Here is a 17,185-nt window from a genome sequence, read left to right on the forward strand (position 1 = left end):
GGGGGGAGTACGAAGGACGTTTTCCGTCGTTGTTACAAGACGACACAAGTTAAGTTAATATAATAAGTTGATAGCAGTAGAGTCGGTATAGTACGAGTGTTGTCGCTGTTGCACATTGTTGTCGGGAGGGGGGGAGGAGTAAATGAATATAAGCATAAGCACAAGTACGCAAGTGGACGTATAAGTATAAGAAGTAAAGAAGTAAAAGAAGTGGAAGTAGAAGTAGAAGTGTAAGAAGAAGAATAAGAAAAAGATAAGTGAGAATAAGAAGGCGAAGAGGAGAATAAGAGTAAGAGTAAGAGTAAGAGTACGCGCATGGTCTGTCCCGGATCGGATTGCCGAGTGGGGTATTTGGATGGTGATTAGAAGAGTCGGCGCGTTCCTGGTTGCTGGTCAATCGCAACACAATGTCGGGACTACTATACACACTGCTCGGTCTTGCAGCGAGCGCGAGTCTTCATTGTGCGGTCAGGCGCGAAATAAGTCCGTGCACTTGTAGACAGGAAAAGTATTCACCGCCAGCGGGTGTTGTCACTTCGTCGTCCAGTGTATCGGAATCCCCGACGATTATTCCTGGAGGTGTTGCCATATTAACTAGTCTTCCCACTCGTACTGCGGGAGATGGGGGAGGTGGAGGTGGGGGTGGTGGAGGTGGTGTTATTGGTGATTCTGGTATTGGTGGTAGTGGTGGTATTACAAAACCTCCCAAGTATGGGGAAAAAATATCGGTTATGTGTGAAAAAATGGAGTCTTTCGGACAGGTCGCAGATGCACTACGCGGTAAATTTACTCCTGGACAGCAGATTATCCTCAAGATATCCCACTCCCAGCTCAAGGATATCTCGAGGCACGACTTCAAGGAGCTGCAGATGTCCATTTCCAGGCTCGAGCTCAACCACGATCACTTGAGGTAACAATCGTCCGCCGACCAGACACCCTAAGACCTAAACTTTTTCACTCCCAAAGACCACTAAGGTTTTACTCAATAATCAAACTTTACTATCGTCTAAGACTTAATAATAATAATAATAACAACTGGACATAAATACTGATCCGGTCGTTGCTTTCAGTATTATCGTGTTATAAAAAATTCCACGACCCAGGTCAACAGTTCCTCGACGAATGTACTCGCTCGCACATACATGCTCACTGGCATTTAAAACGTCTACGCGATTACTAAATAATAGATATACATTTATGTATATTTATATCCATACACACTTACATCCCTGTATATAAATATATAAATATATACATTCATATATATTGAATAGTAATTAATATAATGCGTGATTTATGGTGAGCACGTGGTTTAGTTATTGTCTGACTAAATCACTGCGTAACTACTTGTCACGCGATCCGATAACTTATTTTATTAAATTTCATTTATTTATAATTTTTTTTTTTTTTGTAACTCATGTTTCTACGCTGTGAGAAAACAAGACGCACAAATAACAATAAAAAAAAAAAAAAAACGATGAAATGCACATGGCGGGTGACCCGTGATAGCTTTTAATGCCACACCAGAGTAAGAGATTGATCGATAATTTCTTACATTATATACATATCAACAGTGTGTACAAGTGGGAATTCATGAGGGAGATAACAACAAAGGCGCCAGAAATGTCGAAACCTTGTTGATTTTTACCATAACTATTTTTTTAAAAATATTTTATTGTTAATAAATATCAATTTTTTTTTAAATTATTCACTTATTGTCTGTTAATTATTAATTATTGCAAATGGAGGCGGGTAAATAAAATGATCGGGCGTTTGTCGTAATAATAAATTAATAAATAAATAAATAAATAAATAATGATAAGGATGATAGTTGTATTGACCTCTTTGACAGAGCAATGTGAAATATTTAATCGTCTTGTGTGCTCGTGTGCGCTACACATTTATCACTGTAAGAGTAATTAAATAATAAGTCACAACGACCTGGTATTATTAACTTAATAATTAATAATCATTTGATAATTAAAGCTAAAAAAAACGTCAATTATATTTTTTTTATATTTTTTTTCCTCATTAAATTATTAATTATCTCATAAATTAAATCCATTTTAAAATATCTTTTATAAATATGATTCAAATAATCAGGAATTTATATTTTTGTCTAAATTTAAATTTGTGCGGTGATAGAGAATAGAATCAGTATTTTTATAACTTGAATTAAAAATAGAAAATATCGTCACGTTTTTATAGATCGGAAGGTCGTACGGTTTTAAATATAAGGAATTGATTCATCGGGTGGATAAATTTAAAAAAAATAAAATAAAAAAAAAAAAGATATATAATTAAAATTTTAAATTTCAGTACCGTAGATGGGGAAGTATTTGCTGGACTGAGTAGAACGATGTATTTAAATTTAGCGGACAATGAAATACCCTCGATACCGCGACATATTTTGTCACATTTACCCCTGCTGATAACACTAGAGCTCAGTAGAAATCGGATAACTCGGATCGATGTCAATGACTTCAAGGTATATATATATATATATATTATTATATCATATCGCTTACAAATATTTAACAATACCTATAGGCTGTAGCTAAATAAATAAGAGCAGCTTGACTTTATTTTTTTTCGATACGAGCAATCGGAGCTGAGGAAAATGATAAACATATTTTTCTTGGTTTAAAGAATAATAATAATAACGAGTTACTCATGTTATTATTATTGAAATTAATTACTCTTTGAATCTATTACATTATGCATAAACAATACACCGAGTGTGTCAATGAGTAATTATTTTAATTAAAGCTAATGATGAATGTAGTTGTTTGTAATAATATTTCCACGTGACCAAACATCATCACGCGTTAACCATGTGCTCAATAGTATTATCTTATATTTGTTATTTTTATTAACTTTATCGGTAGATTTTTTATTTTTATTATTATTATTTATGCTGCATTTATTTGTTTAGTTATTTTATTAACTTTTTTTTTGTTTGCTGAAGCTTTAGATATTAGTATATTATAATAAATAAATAAATAAATATATAAATTTACAGTATAATCCATCATTGCAACAATTATTGTTAGCTGGTAATCCAATAACTGAAATGATACCCGGATCATTGCCGCCGAGAATAAATAAATTACATGTTGGTAGAAATCACTTGCGTACATTAAACCGCACACTTTGGTAAGTTATCATTATTATTATGATACTGAAGTTAGCAGACGTCTAATAATTTTTGGATCTTTTTTTAGATGATAAATCAGAAGAAAAAAAATATTTGAAAAAATTGCACCTGTAGTTTTTTAAATTTTCTACATGTGCATATTTTTAGTTTTTTTTTTTTCCAAATTTAATTGTTCAAAAAAAAAATCAAAAATTTTGAATTGTCTGCTAACTTCAGGATCATTTATTATTATTGTTTTTTTAAATTTCCCGCGAAAATTATTATTGTGATTTTAATCAAATTTAACACCGAGTTTTGAATTTCGAATTCTTTTTTATGATCATATTTTTGTTTTTCAGTATTTGATAATTTTTTGAAATGCTACTGACTTTAACATGACTGTGAGTGTAGCAGACATCAGACAAATTTAAAATTATAAATAAATAGAGTAAATAATTAAAAAAATAAAATTTAAAAAAAATGCACTTATTAATTTTTCAATTTTTCAAATGTGCATTTTTTTGAATTTTTTTTAAAATTATTTACTCTATTTATTTATAATTTTAAATTTGTCTGGTCTGCTACATTCACACTCACAAGTTATGATCCTGAAGTTAGCCGACGTCTAATAATTTTTGGATTTTATTTTAGACAGTAAATTATAAAAAAAAAAAATTTGAAAAAATTGCACCTGTAGTTTTTTGAATTTTCTACATGTGCATTTTTTGATTTTTTTCTTTTTTGAAATTTAAATGTTCAAAATAAAATCCAAAAATTTTTTTAATTGTCTGCTAACTTCAGGATCGTTCACAAGTTAGCTGACGTCTAAAAATCTTTGGATTTTTTAAAAAACGATAAATTATAAAAAAAAAATATTTGAAAAAATTGCACCTCTAGCTTTTTTAATTTTCTACACATGCATTTTTTATTTTATTTTTTTTTGCCATTGATTCGTAAAAAAATAAATCCGAAAATTGTTAATTGTCTAATTTTAGTGATATTTTTGAAACCACTTTTTCAAAATTACTCTTGCAATTATTTTTGAAAAAAAAAAATCTGACCTTGTAAAATAATGAATAAACCGGAAGTAATATTAATTTGGCCATAAGCTTAATAATATAATTGTTAAGTAACGTAATTAAATAAGTGACAATTAATCATTTGTCTCAATTTGATCTCGTACACAACAAAATTGAATTAACGTCATCGTATTTTGTATAAAAAAAATATAAAAAAAAATGATTAATAAATTTAGATTAGTGAATTAAGTTAAATATAAACTAAAGGTTATTTTTCTAGTGACTTGAATCAATTGGAATGGCTGTTTATAAATTCCAACGAACTAACGTCTCTCGACGGGGAATTACCCACGTCAGGTCATAATTTACGAATGTTACACGCTATGGACAATAAATTAACTCATCTACCGCCCGAATTTCGTCAACTACATCGGCTAGAAATGTTATTTCTCCAGCACAACAAAATACGTAGTCTCGACGGTACCCTACAAAAAGCCTCAAATCTTAAATACTTGGAATTGTCTTACAACGAACTGCAAGAAGTGAGTTATTAAAATATTTACTTATAACTCATTACAAATTAGGATGCCATTAATTTGTTGAATAAACGTTTACTTGTTAAATAAATTATTTAAATTTTAAATATTCATTTAGACCAATCTACTGACATTATTCTGACAATTTGTTTCCGGTTTCTAAATTATAAATTATACTTTTAATACTCATACTTAAACCGAGTGACTGACAAAAGCTGACTACGTTTCTTTTTTTTCCAGCTGACGGCCGAGGATTTCGTGGAGGCCGAGCTGCTGGAAGACCTCGAGCTGGGCCACAACTCGCTCAAGTCATTGGGAGGTGACACCAACGGCAACGGGGACGGAAACGGCAGCAAAAGCGCTCTATGGCCGCTGAGATCCCTAAAGTGTCTCAATTTAACGCACAATGAATTGAGCGAATTTTCATTCGTGTCTTTACGCGGACTTAAGGAATTGCGTCTCATTGATTTGTCAAGCAATCAAATCGCTCGCGTTTTTCGAGGCCCTATTGAAGTATGTCCGGAAAAAAATTACTGATACATTTATTGTTATATTTAATATTGATTTTTTTTTTAGAATCTTGTTGATGAAGACGGCGAAGAAATACCTGGTGCGAGTATACAAGAATTACGATTACAAAATAATAAATTACAGACACTCGAAGATTCACTATTTGTGGGTATGCGCGAATTGCAAAGATTAAATCTGAGCCACAACGCACTTGGTCCCACAATAGGCTCGCAGAAATTTCGTGGTCTTGAAAACTTACGTAATCTAGATTTGTCACACAATAAATTGACAACTCTTGAAGATATTTCAGAAGTGAGTTTCCCGTTATTATCAATTAAATTTATAGTAAAATTTTAAATGATCATGAAGTTAGCTGACAGTTAAAAATTTTCGGAGTTTATTTTCAACAAATAAATGACAAAAATGGAAAATATAAAAAAATACACATGTAGGAAATTAAAAAAACTATAGGTGCAATTTTTAAAAATATTATTTTTTTTATAGTTTATCATTTTAAAGAAAATCCAAAGACTTTTAGCCGTCGGTTAACTTCAGTATCATAAATTTTCATCGGAATTATAATGATATTTTGTAATTTATCAGGCAAGATTACCAGCACTTGAAGAATTGATAGCCTCCCACAATAGATTAGTGACATTATCAGACCGTGATTTTCGTGGTTTTCCAATTTTATGTTCTGCTGATTTAACGATGAACGAAATACGTTCACTTACTGCTGAATTAGTTGCCAATACGCGTTGTACAGTTCACGGTGTTCCTGATATATTACGAATATATTTACAAGGTAACATTTTATATTTTTTTTATTTAATTCCACACCTCGGACGCAAAAGTAATTACTAGGGACAAGATTTTTGCCTTATTTTTGAAATGAATAGTTTAAATTTTTGATATTACGGGGAAAATATTGGTCTTATAAAAAAACTTTTCAAACAAAAGTTGTAGAAAATTTAATTTTCGAACAAAAATGTCTCTTAAGATTTTTTTATACGACCAATATTTTCACCGTAATTCTAAAAGTGAGGTTCATAATGAACTATTCAAATTTTTGTTAATTATGAAAATCTTAATTTTGAAATTACGGTGAAAATATTGGTCGTATAAAAAAATCATGAGAGACATTTTCTCTAGAAAATAAAATTTCCTACAACTTTTATTTGAAAAATTTTTTTATACGGCCAATATTTCCACTGTAATTCCAAAATTTGGCACATTAATTATTAATGGTTATTTTTAAATAAACAAAAATCCTGGTCCTAGTAATAAATATTTGATAATCTGATTAATAGTCCAAGTGGTTGACCAAATTACACTGCTTACTATTTTTTAAATTTCATCTGCTGCACTAGTAACCTTATTAAGTGAAGCTTCCAAGTTTATTATTATTATTACTGATAAAATAATATTTATTTATCTATCTAGTAAAATTATGCATAGTAAATAAACATCGAGATAAAAATAAAAAAACTGAATATTATAAAATGATAAAATAGAAGTTGATAAATTACATTATAATCTGTTTATTAACTTGAAACATTGTTTGTGTGAAAGAGATATCTTGGCGCCCGTCGATTCATTAGTTTAATTCGTCTACATGTTTTTTTTATTTTTGTTTAGTCTATCATTAAATATTCGTCTGTCGAAACTGTATCGTAATTTAAATAACATGAAGCTTAATTTATTTATTTGTTTGTTCAAACAGATAATCCTGTGTTGTGCGACGCAGCGCTGGTAGATCTAACAGTCGCATTAGAAGTCAACCACGCAAAGGTTTATGGTACTGCCAAACAATGTCCTGCAGTGGAAAGTCCCGCTACCGAGGCGACATCTTTTGTACCGATTCAGCCCTCCTCGGATTTGTTCTACGCGCCGGCGGTCGCCGCTGCCGATACCTCTGCTAATATATCATTCGCTGCGACACTCGAGCAATAATTTCATTGTTGTTAATTATAGTTATAAATATAAACAATTTATAAATATATATATACTTATATATATATAACAATAATTGATTAACTATTACGTTAACAGATGATAAGTGTCCCGTGATAAAAAATAGATTAGAGGTATAAAATTATATAAAAAATTTTTTTTAATTCTCAGTAAAATGAAATCCGTCGGTTGCTTTCATGACAATTAATGCCGGTTAGAATTATAATTTTAAATTCAATTTTATTTTATATTACTTGCATTGAAGCTCGTGTTTTAGTGCAGGTAATTGGGGTAAGTAAATTGTGCGGCGGAACAGAAAACGGTTTCATAGTTCGTGCGGTGGCAGCGCTTGCCTTCGGCTCGAGTCAACCTCGTCCTCGTCTGAAATCGTCTTGTTTTATCTCCCGCCGTAAAATTTAATATTTTAAATTCAATTTTATTTTATATTACTTGCATTGAAACTCGTGTTTTAGTGCAGGTAATTGGGGTAAGTAAATTTCGCGGTGAATCAGAAAATGGTTTCATAGTTCGTGCGGTGGCAGCGCTTGCCTTCGGCTCGAGTCAACCTCGCTCTGTCTAAAATCGTCTTGTTTTATCACCCGCCGTAAAATTTAATATTTTAAATTCAATTTTATTCTATATTACTTGCATTGAAACTCGTGTTTTAGTGCAGGTAATTGGGGTAAGTAAATTGTGCGGCGGAACAGAAAACGGTTTCATAGTTCGTGCGGTGGCAGCGCTTGCCTTCGGCTCGATTCAACCTCGTCCTCGTCTGAAATCGTCTTTTTTTATCTCCCGCCATAAAATTTAATATTTTAAATTCAATTTTATTTTATATTACTTGCATTGAAACTCGTGTTTTAGTGCAGGTAATTGCGGTAAGTAAAGTGTGCGGCGGTACAGAAAACGGTTTCATAGTTCGTGCGGTGGCAGCGCTTGCCTTCGGCTCGAGAAAACCTCGCCCTGTCTGAAATCGTCTTGTTTTATCTCCCGCGGTAAAATTAAATATTTAAAATTCGAATGAACTAAAAGTAAATAAATATTTTGTCCGAAACAATTGCCTATAAATTCGTATTACTAATATTTAGAGGTTATTAATATTTAATAAACTAATTTTGCTTTAGTTACTGAGTAAAATAATAACAATTTACATTATTATGACTATTGAGATTAATAGTTGATCATGAATAGTAATATATAATTGTTAAAAAATATAAAAAATAAAGAACACACACACGTAATGTCTTAAGACTTTAGATTATAACTAATAAATAAATTATTATCATTAATTATTATTATCATTAATTATTGTCATTAATTATTATAATTATCATCATTTAATTGTAGGCATTGTATGCATTGTAAATAGTTTTCATTAATAATTTTTCGTTAACTACGAGACCAAACATTTTAAATTAGCTGCCATTTTAATAACTAAAGAATTTTAAAACAACAATTACCCGCATTAATTAAAATTAGTTATTATAAACGGTTAATTAATTTAGTTTGTTATCAATCAGTATGTTATTTTGTCAATGATTATAATTATAATTGTAATGAAATTTAAATAAATGTAATATTTTTTGACTTACAAATTGTTATAATAAAATGAAATTTAATAAATAAATTTATTATTATTATCATTTAATTATTTTATAATTTCAACGGAAGTTATTGCGGAGACTAATAATTGAATAACCAAATGATGGTATTGGTAAAAAATTTTCAGTTAATTGAGTCTTTAAGTAGACTCATAAATATATATTATTAAATCTAACCGATGATTGTTATTATTATTATGTGGAGGGGTCAATAAAGCGAATAAAATTTGTTAAATTGTACTGCTCACTTATGGCATTTACAAATGACTAATTCAATGTGGGCGACTGATTGACCCATCATTTGACTTTTGCCAATCGACAATTGTTATTGACGCATATATTAACATTTATATCTATATATATGTAGACATACATCATTATTTATCTTGGAAAGATCAGGGTAGAATATTCAAGTGGAAAATTAACCAAAGTCCCGATTCAAATTTATTTTTTACTTCCCACTACGAAAATTTTCAAAAATGGAAAGACTTAGAACTGATTAGATTTTTTTTTTTAACAACAGAGAGCCAAGTCCTGATTCAAATTTATTTTCCTGATACCAGCATCGAAACTACGCCTGAGGCTCGGGCAGCCAACTTCACCCTAGTCTGAAATCGTCTTATTTCATTCCTTGTCACACAATACCCTGGAAGAAATTTTTCGGACTTTTCTCTTAAAAAGTCTTTAGAATTTTAGAACTGAGTTTTTCAGAGAAAATTCCGAAAAATTTCCACCAGGGTATACTATTTTTATATCATTTTTTACTTCCCACTATGAAAATTTTCAAAAATGGAAAGACTTAGAACTGATAATATTTTTTTTTTGAACAGAGAGTCAAGTCCTGATTCAAATTTATTTTCATGATACCGGCATCGAAACTACGCCTGTGGCTCGGGCAGCCAACTTCACCCTAGTCTGAAATCGTCTTATTTCATCCCTTGTCACACAATATACTATTTTTACTTCCCACTATGAAAAGTTTTAAAAAAGGAAAGACTTGGAACTGATTACATTTTTTTTTTTTTTTGAACAACAAAATATAAAATCATCAATGGATTGATTAATTCACCTGATACTAGGAAGCTTTGGTATAGTCTGTAATAAACCATGTCTCAGAAGCAATCGAATAATTAACACGCTAAGATCTAACAAAAACTACGTAATTAACCCTATCCAAAAATTCCCATAGAATCATGTACCTGAAGATCGAAACGTTTCTCGCGATACTGAAATAAAAAAACACAATGATAATTAAAAAATCTACTGGATCTAGATTTCTGAAATGTTTCGCACAGGCGCTAGTATGTCAGCCGAAAATTTGAGACATCCCTAATTACCTCTGAAGCAGTCAAATCACAAGTTTTTTTCATTTCGTTGCGCGAAAAACGTTCCGATCTTCAGGTAAATATAGAATCCACTCAACTGCGACAAAAACCGCATAGAATCCTATTGACCGTATTGGTTTCTATGCGGTTTTTGTCGCAGTTGAGTGGATTCTATGATCTTTCCCAGACAGCATTCAAGTCAGAATGACTGCTTTACGACGTATTTTTGAAGGAGTCTTCAAGAAGTCTTATAATGACTTCTCAAAGGCGTCATTTTTAAGAACTCTTAATTAAGAGTTCTTGAAGACTCCATAAATAAGACGTCAGTTTTGTGACGTCTTAATGTATTCTTTTTTTAACTTTTTTGAAGTCAAAATGAAGTCAAAATTAGGAACTCCTTAAGACGTCATAGTAAGTTCATTCTGAAGTCTTATTTGCGGAGTCAAAAAAAAAAGAACTCTTTGAGAACTCTTTTTAAAGACGTCTTACTGAGTTCGTTAGGTGGCGCATTCGACATCTTGAGAACTTCTTAAAGACTTCTTTAACACGTTTTTAAGACGTCCAAATCATAAATAGGAACTCATTCAGAACTCATCAAGACGTCATTTTGCTATCTGGGTTATCAGTTTTTCACTCAAATATTAAAAATCTCTTAAATAACTAGTCAAGTTTTTTCTTTCCTCAGTCAAAAAGTCAAAATTGAATTATAATTGAATTTGTTTTGCCTTTTAAATCATAGATTTCCTTATATTTATTACTGTATATTTTGTAACTCGTTGTATATAGCCGATTGGCGTTTGATAATAATAAAAAAATAAATAAACAAAATAACTGTTTTTCGATCACGAAGAGCTAAAAAATTTACAAATAGTAACGATTTCAAGTTTTCTGAGCTCGAAAACAGCGAGAAGTTTTAGGGTTGGGCCCAGAGGGCCAATTTTTTTTTTTTTAACTATAGATCGAATAAAAATTTCGACTTGAACTAAAGACTGATCATTCGATTGAAAACAAAAAGTGATATTTTAAAAATAAACTGATTATTTGACATCTAATTGGAAGTGGATTTGAATTGGACGTAAAGGTTCATCTTGCAAATAAACACGTCTCTTATATGAAAAATTTTTAATTAGAAAAAATAATTTTTTAATAATAACAGCCGTTAATTATGAAAATATACTCAATTACTTACAATAAGCGTAGATCTTGTATAATACATGTTTTTTATTAAATATAATAATTAAGGACTGAAAAACTGATGGATAAACATAGCTCGTATTTTAGGAATGAAGTTTATAATATCCTGGATAGTGTAGTCTTTAGATAGATCAATGTTTAAACTTTTTAATTGATCGCTGTCTAATTCTGGCACTATTAATTCAACTGAAGGAAAAACATAATTAATAATTAATAAAAATGGAAATAAAGCAAAGTAAGTAAATAAATAAATGAACAAGTTATATAACTACCTTTCCAAACAGCATTATTATAATTTGAAAGATGCACATAATAATATTCTTTGCTTGGATTTTGATCGAAGAAAAACGTTATTTTTATACGATCATAATCCTCTAGTACTTTAAGATCTAAATGAATATTTAATTTTTCTTTGTATACTGTCGCCGCTTTTTTCAATGCATTCCATTCTTTTATTTTTTGTTCTTTTGCTTTTTCGTGACCTTAATTAAAAAAAAAATAAAACTATTTAATACACGAAACTAAAGTTAACCGACGTCTAATAATTTTTTGATTTTTTTTTCAAACAATAAATTATAAAAAAAAAATTATTTGAAAAAATTGCAGCTGTAGTTTTTAAAATTTTCTACATGCGCATGTATTTATTTTTTATTTTTTTAATAATTAATTTGTTGAAATAAAAATCTGAAAATTTTTAATTGTCTGCTAACTTCAGGATCATTTTAATACGTAAATAATAATAATACTAAATTTTAATCAATAGAAACTTATACGATAATATTAAATAACAACACGATTGGAGATAAGTAGAATTAATTTTAAGCCTGAATTTGAACTAAAACTCAGGGGATTAATTAATTTACATTATACGATTTTCAAGCAGTAGCCACAAGTGGTATTCCTACTGTATATCGACGTTCTAATTCGAAAATTGTCTAACTTAATTTTTTTTAGCAGTTGTTTCCGTGCAATCCTCAGATAGTAATAGTCCAAAAAAATTATTCGAGTAACCCAGACAAAAATATTATACATATACTAGATATGGAATTAATTTTTATATGAAAAAAAAATTTTCTTACATGAATGGAGGATTTTCTGAAATGGATTTAGACAATTTGCTAATTAGAACGCCGATATGCAGTTTTGCACTGAAAATATTCGATGGATTCATCGTAACATTTCTGTTGATAAAATTTACTATCGCAGATGTGATACGTGATCACCAAAAAAAATTAATAACGTCTCTAATTATTAATGATGATCATAACTATTTTTTAATTAATTAATCATAACAACTATGAGAATTTATGAGAATCTATCGGATTTTATGAGACTTTTTATGCAGTGAAAATTAATAAAACGATTGAAATTACCAGCTTCCAAATCAACCATTTCAAGAGTCAATTCTTCCTTTTTATTTTTTTCGTGCTCAATTTCTTCTCGCAATTGTTCGATTTGTTGTTTATTATTTTGGATTTTTTTACTGACAACTTTTTGAGAGAGAATAATATTTTGTATTTGATGATCTAATTCTTTATTTGCATTGTGTAATTGGCTTATGGTGTCTTTGTTAACTTTTATTTTATTCTGTACCTCTGAAAAAAAAATAATTAATAAATAATTCAAAAAATGACATTAAATAATTTATTGTCAATTTACCGGTTTGTTTAGCAGTAAAAGTATCAATTAAATTCGAAGCTTTAGTTTTAGTCTCAACAACGAACGCAGATAACCTCTGAAAAAAGGCTTCTTCATTTTCACGATTCATTAAAATGTCTTCGATATTCTTGACCTCTAAGTCGCTGGGATCCATTTTTTATTTATTTTAAAATTAATAATTAAATAAAAAATGTTTATTTTAAATTAGTTGTAATGTAATTTACAGAACACCGATACTACATCTCTTGAAAAGAGTAAACAATAAAACAATAACGGATTTATTTGAATTCCATCGAAGCTGAGCCTTCGGAAATTAAAATTTTCCTAGATTATAAGTCTAGATATATTTTGAATTTCACTATAGGGAACAGAAAGTGACCGCAGCGCTACGAAGCGACAGCGGGTTTTTTAAAATTGTTTCAATAATTTGCCGCTACGATTTTAAAATTTTTTCATTTATAAAAGAATACTCCTGATTAAAAAATCTAACCCAAGCGGCACAAAAAAAAATGTTGACTGTATGTTAAATTTAAAACGACAATTTGTTATCATGAATTTAAGTTAACCAATTGTTAACTTAAATTCAACAAAAACTCAACAATTTTTTTTGGTTCCATGCGTTTTGAGCATTTTTGGCTTTTTTCATTATTTTTGCTTTCTTTTCATGGGGATATTTATGGGGACAAAATATCCCCCATAATATTATTATGAAATAATTGCCACTTTCACTATTTTTGCTTTCTTTTCATGGGGATATTTATGGGGACAAAATATCCCCCATAATATTATTATGAAATAGTTGCCACTTTCACTATTTTTGCTTTCTTTTCATGGGGATATTTATGGGGACAAAATATCCCCCATAATATTATTATGAAATAGTTGCCACTTTCACTATTTTTGCTTTCTTGTCATGGGGATATTTTGTCAGGTGCTCAAAACGCCTGATACCTTTTTTTTTTGTGCCGCTTGGGAATTTGAAATAATTTGAAAAATCTCAATTATCTCATACTGTATCATACCATTAAATTATAGTTTGAAGTAATTCAAATTAATTAACAATTCTCAACTTTGAATTATTTTAAATTATACCAGAAATTGCAATATTATTTTCTCATTCAAATTAATTAAAAATGATTCGAAAGTTCAAGTCATTTCAAATTATTTTAAATTTGCCAACGAACCAGAAATTCCAAATTATTTTATCACTTAGATCAGTTCAAAATAATTCGACAATTTAAATAATTTCAGATAAAAAATAATATTTCGTTACTTTTTAATTCAATATGACTTAAAATGATTCGTTTCAAAATTTATGCTCGAAAGCAAAATAATTCAGAGAATTTGGAACTATTCAAAATTATTCAGAGTTACGTCATCTCAAATCATTCGAAATTAAATTTCTTGATCAGGGACGAAAATGAATTTATAAAAAATTTTCCATTTGTTGATACATAAATTAATATGTAAATTGACATTTTAACTGTCAACAAGATGACGTTCCGCACAATAATATGCAAACAATAAAAATGTCATTTATAAACATGCGCCGCGAACAAAAGATCGCAAGAAAATGAAAAATGGGTTTGACGCGAGCGCGTAAACAAGTGCGTCCTGAATTCGCTAATGTTTGCACTAGACTAGAATTTATAGAACCTGATACGTATATAAGCTGGCGCGAAACTTGCAATTCAGTACAAGTGTCCAGTTTCTCTATACTTTACTTTTTCAATAATAATCGGCTGTAAATAATAAGATGGCTTTCCAAATAATTTGTCTCTTCGTACTTTTGACCACCGGGTTATCTCAGGTGACGACAATTTCATTAGTCAAAACTAATTTTTGATAGTAATTCGAAAAAAAAAATTACGATTGTGGTAATAAAATTTTTCAAATTTTTATAGGGACAATTCTTCCCTGATTTTGATCAATTTAATCCGATGGGGGAAAATTCCGAGGTAAAGGAATATTTTATTTTTAATTTTTACAGGAATAATTTTTGAGTTTATTCTTAATAATTATTTATAACATTATCAATAGATACCAAATTCAGAAACTGAAACAACCACTGCTGTTAATGAAAACGAGAATACTACAGAAGGTTCAGGAAATGTCGACAATCAACAGGTAAATGTAAATTTATTTTATTAATTACATAGAGAAGAAAAAGATAAAATGGACATACTATAGAGAAAATTAATTTTTAAACCTTTTATTCATTGTTCTAATAAATTCCAATAAGTATAACGATTTAAAGATAACTTTCAATTATAAATATTGTTTTCACCATACCTGCGCCGAAATATTACATTTCTGCCCTGATTAGAGGGGAGAAAGTAGCCCTGATTAAAAAAGTGAATTGAAAAGTATTGAAAAAGATGAGAAATGAATCCTTTCGAATACTTTCTATACCCCAAGGTTTTCATTTTGACATAAAATGAATACTTTTCAATCCCAAAATAATAAAAGAATTTCTGAACTTCCGAGGAATTGAAAAAGATTCAAATGAATTGATATTTTTAATCTTTCTGAATCCTTCTCAATACCTAAATAATCTGACATTTCGGATCGAGTGTGGGATTGAAAAAGATTGAAATGAATTGAAATTTTTGAATCTTTCCGAATCCTTCTCAATACCTAAATAATCCGACATTTCGAATCAAGTGTGGGATTGAAAAAGATTGAAATGAATTGAAATTTTTGAATCTTTCCGAATCCTTCTCAATACCTAAATAATCCGACATTTCGGATCAAATGTGGGATTGAAAAAGATTGAAATGAATTGAAATTTTTGAATCTTTCTGAATCCTTCTCAATACCAAAATAATTCCATATTGGAAGGTATTGAAATGATGAAAGATTGAATTCTTTTCAATACTTTCGAATTCCACTTTGGAATTGGAAAGTATTTAAACGATTGAAATTTCAATTCCATTCAATACTTTCCAAAACCGCCGAGGGATTGAAAAGAATTGAAATAATTTTCAATTCACTTTTTTAATCAGGGAGTTCCCTTCTTTTATGAGAAAACAAATGATAAAAATTAGCGCATGTGCCATTCTTCCCTCGAATAGAGGCCAAAATTAAAACGTTCAGGTGCAGATCTAGTGAAAAATCGTATACACGCCATGGAGGAAGCCTTCGACTCGAGTAGGCAATTTTACACGCGGGTTGGAATGTCCTTTTCCTTCCTTCGTGTGTAAGATACTATGGTTAAAAAATTTCAGAGAAAAAACTGTTTTTTAGAATAAGTTCCAGGTCCCAGGCATCACGAATTGCTGAATAATCGATTACAGAAGCTATTTTAAAAAAAAATGTTTTGATATCTCGTTTTGCCGGTGCGACTTTTATGTACATTTCATTAAAATGTAAATTTTCATTAAATTCTGTGAAGTTTTTCTAAGTTAAAACTTTGGACAAAGTTTAATTAAGCTCGGCCGGCAACGTATAACTGAAAACCGCTTTTAAAAATAATTTTGTTGTCAGGATGGAGATAATCCAGCAAATATGATCACTAAAGCAATCGATGCAGCAAAAGAAACAATTGAAGAAAATAATGACGCAAAAAAGGATGTTGTACAATCATTGGCGGACGTCGGTAAAGCTCATCTTGATAACGCTAAGACTGTGGCTCAATCAGGAATAACAATTGGTACTTCATTACCGCGTTTTGGTGCCAAACTTATGGGATAAAATAATAATAAACCTTTAAAAAAAGGATCTAATCTGGGTGGATTTTCCTTTTTTAGATAATAAACAAATATATTATATGTTTATTTTAACTATATGATGACTAATGTACTTCTTAAAGTAATAAAATGATATTAAACATGATTAAAAATAATTTTTAATTACTCATTATAAATTAAAATTTCTTATTGTTAATAATTATTAACATCCGTTAATTGTTTTTCTTGATTAAAAAATACATTTATTTTTAAATTTATGTCGATTGGACTATGGACTATTGCTCAACCACGCGGTCAATAAAAAAACTTGAAAAACAGTTTATAAATATCTCGAAGCATCAATTAAAAGTCGATCAAATTTTTAGTGGTTTTTTTCATAAAATTCTATTTAAAAATTTAATTACAAGTGCTTTCGATCACTAAACATTAATGATAACTTATGAACTCATTGACCGACGAAAAAGTTATTAATAAACAAAAAAATAAAATTTCCTAGGAAACATTAACAATTTAAGTGTCTAACAGTAGTATAAAAAGACTGGGACTCAATAATTGGTTACAGT

At 29.6% G+C, this 17,185-nt stretch overlaps 3 protein-coding genes across 3 annotated transcripts; 2 read left to right on the forward strand and 1 right to left on the reverse strand.

Annotated features, from left to right (window-relative positions):
• Positions 1–235: 235 nt before the first annotated feature.
• On the forward strand, positions 236–8,688 carry LOC130669910 (chondroadherin-like protein). The gene is made up of 8 exons (XM_057473062.1): positions 236–910; positions 2,320–2,488; positions 3,023–3,156; positions 4,436–4,697; positions 4,932–5,204; positions 5,268–5,513; positions 5,805–6,006; positions 6,925–8,688. The coding sequence occupies exons 1-8, from the start codon at positions 408–410 to the stop codon at positions 7,152–7,154; spliced, it is 2,019 nt and encodes a 672-aa protein (XP_057329045.1). The 5' UTR covers positions 236–407; the 3' UTR covers positions 7,155–8,688.
• A 2,499-nt stretch (positions 8,689–11,187) lies between these two features.
• Positions 11,188–13,215, reverse strand: LOC130666882 (uncharacterized). Its single transcript, XM_057468207.1, has 4 exons — positions 12,934–13,215; positions 12,648–12,869; positions 11,547–11,756; positions 11,188–11,460 (listed from the first exon to the last, which is right to left on the reverse strand). Exons 1-4 carry the CDS (start codon positions 13,085–13,087, stop codon positions 11,318–11,320), a joined length of 729 nt encoding a protein of 242 aa, XP_057324190.1. The 5' UTR covers positions 13,088–13,215; the 3' UTR covers positions 11,188–11,317.
• A 1,372-nt stretch (positions 13,216–14,587) lies between these two features.
• LOC130665203 (uncharacterized) lies at positions 14,588–16,777 on the forward strand. The gene is made up of 4 exons (XM_057465511.1): positions 14,588–14,743; positions 14,838–14,891; positions 14,974–15,060; positions 16,420–16,777. The coding sequence occupies exons 1-4, from the start codon at positions 14,690–14,692 to the stop codon at positions 16,624–16,626; spliced, it is 402 nt and encodes a 133-aa protein (XP_057321494.1). The 5' UTR covers positions 14,588–14,689; the 3' UTR covers positions 16,627–16,777.
• Positions 16,778–17,185: the final 408 nt, after the last annotated feature.

The sequence above is a fragment of the Microplitis mediator genome, chromosome 1 (genome assembly GCF_029852145.1).
Source record: "Microplitis mediator isolate UGA2020A chromosome 1, iyMicMedi2.1, whole genome shotgun sequence".
Taxonomy (NCBI): Eukaryota; Metazoa; Arthropoda; class Insecta; order Hymenoptera; family Braconidae; genus Microplitis; species Microplitis mediator.